We start from the raw sequence: 5,631 nt of genomic DNA, 5'->3' as shown, positions 1-5,631 counted from the left end.
ATACTATAAGATGATAGTGGATACTATAAGATGATACTGGATACTATAAGATGATACTGGATACTATAAGATGATACTGGATACTATAAGATGATACTGGATACTATAAGATGTTACTGGATACTATAAGATGATACTGGATACTATAAGATGATACTGGATAAGATGATACTGGATACTATAAGATGATACTGGATACTATAAGATGATACTGGATACTATAAGATGTTACTGGATACTATAAGATGATACTGGATACTATAAGATGATATGGAAGATGATACTGGATACTATAGATGATACTGGATACTATAAGATGATACTGGATACTATAAGATGTTACTGGATACTATAAGATGATACTGGATACTATAAGATGATACTGGATACTATAAGATGATACTGGATAAGATGATACTGGATACTATAAGATGATACTGGATAAGATGATACTGGATACTATAAGATGATACTGGATAAGATGATACTGGATACTATAAGATGATACTGGATAAGATGATACTGGATACTATAAGATGATACTGGATAACATGATACTGGATACTATAAGATGATACTGGATAAGATGATACTGGATAAGATGATACTGGATAAGATGATACTATAAGATGATACTGGATACTATAAGATGATACTGGATACTATAAGATGATACTGGATACAATGTTACTGGATAAGATGATACTGGATACTATAAGATGATACTGGATACTATAAGATGATACTGGATACTATAAGATGATACTGGATACTATAAGATGATACTGGATACTATAAGATGATACTGGATACTATAAGATGATACTGGATACTATAAGATGATACTGGATACTATAAGATGATACTGGATAAGATGATACTGGATAAGATGATACTGGATACTATAAGATGATACTGGATACTATAAGATGATACTGGATAAGATGATACTGGATAAGATGATACTGGATACTATAAGATGATACTGGATACTATAAGAACTGAGTACTGGATACTATAGATGATACCTGGGTACTATAAGATGATACTGGATAGATGATACTCGGATACTCATAAGATGATAGTGGATACTATAAGATGATACTGGATACTATAGATGTGATACTGGATACTATAAGATGATACTGGATACTATAAGATGATACATGATACTATAAGATGTTACTGGATACTATCAGATGATACCTGGATACTATAAGATGATACTGGATATAGATGATACTGGATACTATAAAGATGATACTGGATACTATAAGATGATACTGGATACTATAAGATGTATACTGGATACTATAAGATGGATACTGGATAACTATAAGATGATACTGGATAAGATGTACTGGATACTATAAGATGATACTGGATACTATAAGATGATACTGGATACTATAAGATGTTACTGGATACTATAAGATGATACTGGATACTAGATGATACTGGGATACTATAAGATGATACTGGATAAGATGATACTGGATACTATAAGATGATACTGGATAAGATGATACTGGATACTATAAGATGATACTGGATAAGATGATACTGGATACTATAAGATGATACTGGATACTATAAGATGATACTGGATAAGACGTTACTGGATACTATAAGATGATACTGGATACTATAAGACGATACTGGATACTATAAGATGATACTGGATACTATAAGATGATACTGGATACTATAAGATGATACTGGATACTATAAGATGATACTGGATACTATAAGATGATACTGGATACTATAAGATGATACTGGATACTATAAGATGATACTGGATAAGATGATACTGGATACAATGTTACTGGATACTATAAGATGATACTGGATAAGATGATACTGGATAAGATGATAGTGGATAAGATGATACTGGATACTATAAGATGATACTGGATAAGATGATAGTGGATACTATAAGATGATACTGGATACTGGATAAGATGATACTGGATAAGATGATACTGGATAAGATGATAGTGGATAAGATGATACTGGATAAGATGTTACTGGATAAGATGTTACTGGATAAGATGATAGTGGATAAGATGATACTGGATACTATAAGATGATACTGGATAAGATGATAGTGGATACTATAAGATGATACTGGATACTATAAGATGATACTGGATAAGATGATACTGGATAAGATGATACTGGATAAGATGATACTGGATACTATAAGATGTTACTGGATAAGATGATACTGGATAAGATGTTACTGGATAAGATGTTACTGGATAAGATGATAGTGGATAAGATGATACTGGATACTATAAGATGTTACTGGATAAGATGATACTGGATAAGATGTTACTGGATAAGATGTTACTGGATAAGATGATACTGGATAAGATGATACTGGATACTATAAGATGATACTGGATACTATAAGATGATACTGGATACTATAAGATGATACTGGATAAGATGATACTGGATAAGATGATACTGGATACTATAAGATGATACTGGATACTATAAGATGTTACTGGATCTAAGTGATACTGGATACTATAAGATGATACTGGATACTATAAGATGATACTGGATACTATAAGATACTGTATACTGGATAAGATGATACTGGATACTATAAGATGATACTGGATAAGATGATACTGGATACTATAAGATGATACTGGATACTATAAGATGATACTGGATAAGATGATACTGGATAAGATGATACTGGATACTATAAGATGATACTGGATACTATAAGATGATACTGGATACTATAAGATGATACTGGATACTATAAGATGATACTGGATACTATAAGATGATACTGGATACTATAAGATGATACTGGATACTATAAGATGATACTGGATACTATAAGATGATACTGGATACTACAAGATGTTACTGGATAAGATGTTACTGGATAAGATGATACTGGATAAGATGATACTGGATACTATAAGATGATACTGGATACTATAAGATGATACTGGATACTATAAGATGATACTGGATAAGATGATACTGGATACTATAAGATGATACTGGATACTATAAGATGATACTGGATACTATAAGATGATACTGGATAAGATGATACTGGATACTATAAGATGATACTGGATACTATAAGATGATACTGGATACTATAAGATGATACTGGATAAGATGATACTGGATAAGATGATACTGGATACTATAAGATGATACTGGATAAGATGATACTGGATACAATGATACTGGATACTATAAGATGATACTGGATAAGATGATACTGGATACTATAAGATGATACTGGATACTATAAGATGATACTGGATAAGATGATACTGGATAAGATGATACTGGATAAGATGATACTGGATAAGATGATACTGGATAAGATGATACTGGATAAGATGATACTGGATAAGATGATACTGGATACTATAAGATGATACTGGATACTATAAGATGATACTGGATACTATAAGATGATACTGGATACTATAAGATGATACTGGATACTATAAGATGATACTGGATAAGATGATACTGGATAAGATGATACTGGATAAGATGATACTGGATACTATAAGATGATACTGGATACTATAAGATGATACTGGATACTATAAGATGATACTGGATACTATAAGATGATACTGGATAAGATGATAGTGGATAAGATGATACTGGATAAGATGATACTGGATACTATAAGATGATACTGGATACTATAAGATGATACTGGATACTATAAGATGATACTGGATACTATAAGATGATACTGGATACTATAAGATGATACTGGATAAGATGATACTGGATAAGATGATACTGGATACTATAAGATGATACTGGATAAGATGATACTGGATAAGATGATACTGGATACTATAAGATGATACTGGATAAGATGATACTGGATACTATAAGATGATACTGGATACTATAAGATGATACTGGATAAGATGATACTGGATACTATAAGATGATACTGGATACTATAAGATGATACTGGATAAGATGATACTGGATACTATAAGATGATACTGGATAAGATGATACTGGATACTATAAGATGATACTGGATACTATAAGATGATACTGGATAAGATGATAGTGGATAAGATGATACTGGATACTATAAGATGATACTGGATACTATAAGATGATACTGGATACTATAAGATGATACTGGATACTATAAGATGATACTGGATAAGATGATACTGGATACTATAAGATGATACTGGATACTATAAGATGTTACTGGATACTATAAGATGTTACTGGATACTATAAGATGATACTGGATACTATAAGATGATACTGGATACTATAAGATGATACTGGATAAGATGATACTGGATACTATAAGATGATACTGGATACTATAAGATGATACTGGATACTATAAGATGATACTGGATACTATAAGATGATACTGGATACTATAAGATGTTACTGGATACTATAAGATGATACTGGATACTATAAGATGATAGTGGATAAGATGATACTGGATACTATAAGATGATACTGGATACTATAAGATGATACTGGATACTATAAGATGATACTGGATACTATAAGATGATACTGGATACTATAAGATGATACTGGATAAGATGATACTGGATAAGATGATACTGGATACTATAAGATGATACTGGATACTATAAGATGATACTGGATACTATAAGATGATACTGGATACTATAAGATGTTACTGGATAAGATGATACTGGATAAGATGATACTGGATACTATAAGATGATACTGGATAAGATGATACTGGATACTATAAGATGATACTGGATAAGATGATACTGGATAAGACGATACTGGATACTATAAGATGTTACTGGATAAGATGATACTGGATAAGATGATACTGGATACTATAAGATGATACTGGATACTATAAGATGATACTGGATAAGATGATACTGGATAAGATGATACTGGATAAGATGATACTGGATAAGATGATACTGGATAAGATGATACTGGATAAGATGATACTGGATAAGATGATACTGGATACTATAAGATGATACTGGATAAGATGATACTGGATAAGATGATACTGGATAAGATGATACTGGATACTATAAGATGATACTGGATAAGATGATACTGGATACTATAAGATGATACTGGATACTATAAGATGATAAGTGGATGCTGTTATATTCTGTGTGTAACTGGGAAGGATCTTACTGTTTCTGTCTCTGTGTGTGTGTGTGTGTGTGTGTGGACATGTACATAGCTGCGCTGGTGTGTGTGTGTGTGTGTGTGTGTGTGTGTGTGTCTTACTGGTGACAGCACTGGCGTTGTTGGGTGTGTCAGCTCTCAGGTACTGGGTGGTCTGGGTGGACGGCTGGGACAGGCCCTGGGAACTGCCACTGTCTGAAACACTGGAACACAGAGGGGAGAGGGATGAGAATAGTACTCAGGGAGAAAGCAAGGAAGGAGGGGAGAGGGATGAGAACAGTACTCAGGGAGAAAGCAAGGAAGGAGGGGAGAGGGATGAGAACAGTACTCAGGGAGAAAGCAAGGAAGGAGGGGAGAGGGATGAGAACAGTACTCAGGGAGAAAGCAAGGAAGGAGGGGAGAGGGATGAGAACAGTACTCAGGGAGAAAGCAAGGAAG

General features: G+C 33.1%; 1 protein-coding gene across 2 annotated transcripts in view; it reads right to left on the bottom strand.

Annotated features, from left to right (window-relative positions):
• The window catches only part of ryk (receptor like tyrosine kinase), a 214,375-nt gene that overhangs the window by 116,212 nt on the left and 92,532 nt on the right, over positions 1-5,631 (bottom strand). For both annotated transcript variants that reach the window (XM_039000713.1, XM_039000714.1), the window contains exon 7: positions 5,296-5,396. In XM_039000713.1, the coding sequence (XP_038856641.1) occupies positions 5,296-5,396 (101 nt within the window). The remainder of the gene's footprint in view (positions 1-5,295; positions 5,397-5,631) is intronic.

The sequence above is a fragment of the Salvelinus namaycush genome, chromosome 9 (genome assembly GCF_016432855.1).
Source record: "Salvelinus namaycush isolate Seneca chromosome 9, SaNama_1.0, whole genome shotgun sequence".
Taxonomy (NCBI): domain Eukaryota; kingdom Metazoa; phylum Chordata; class Actinopteri; order Salmoniformes; family Salmonidae; genus Salvelinus; species Salvelinus namaycush.
This window is presented reverse-complemented; position numbering and strand designations above follow the sequence as displayed.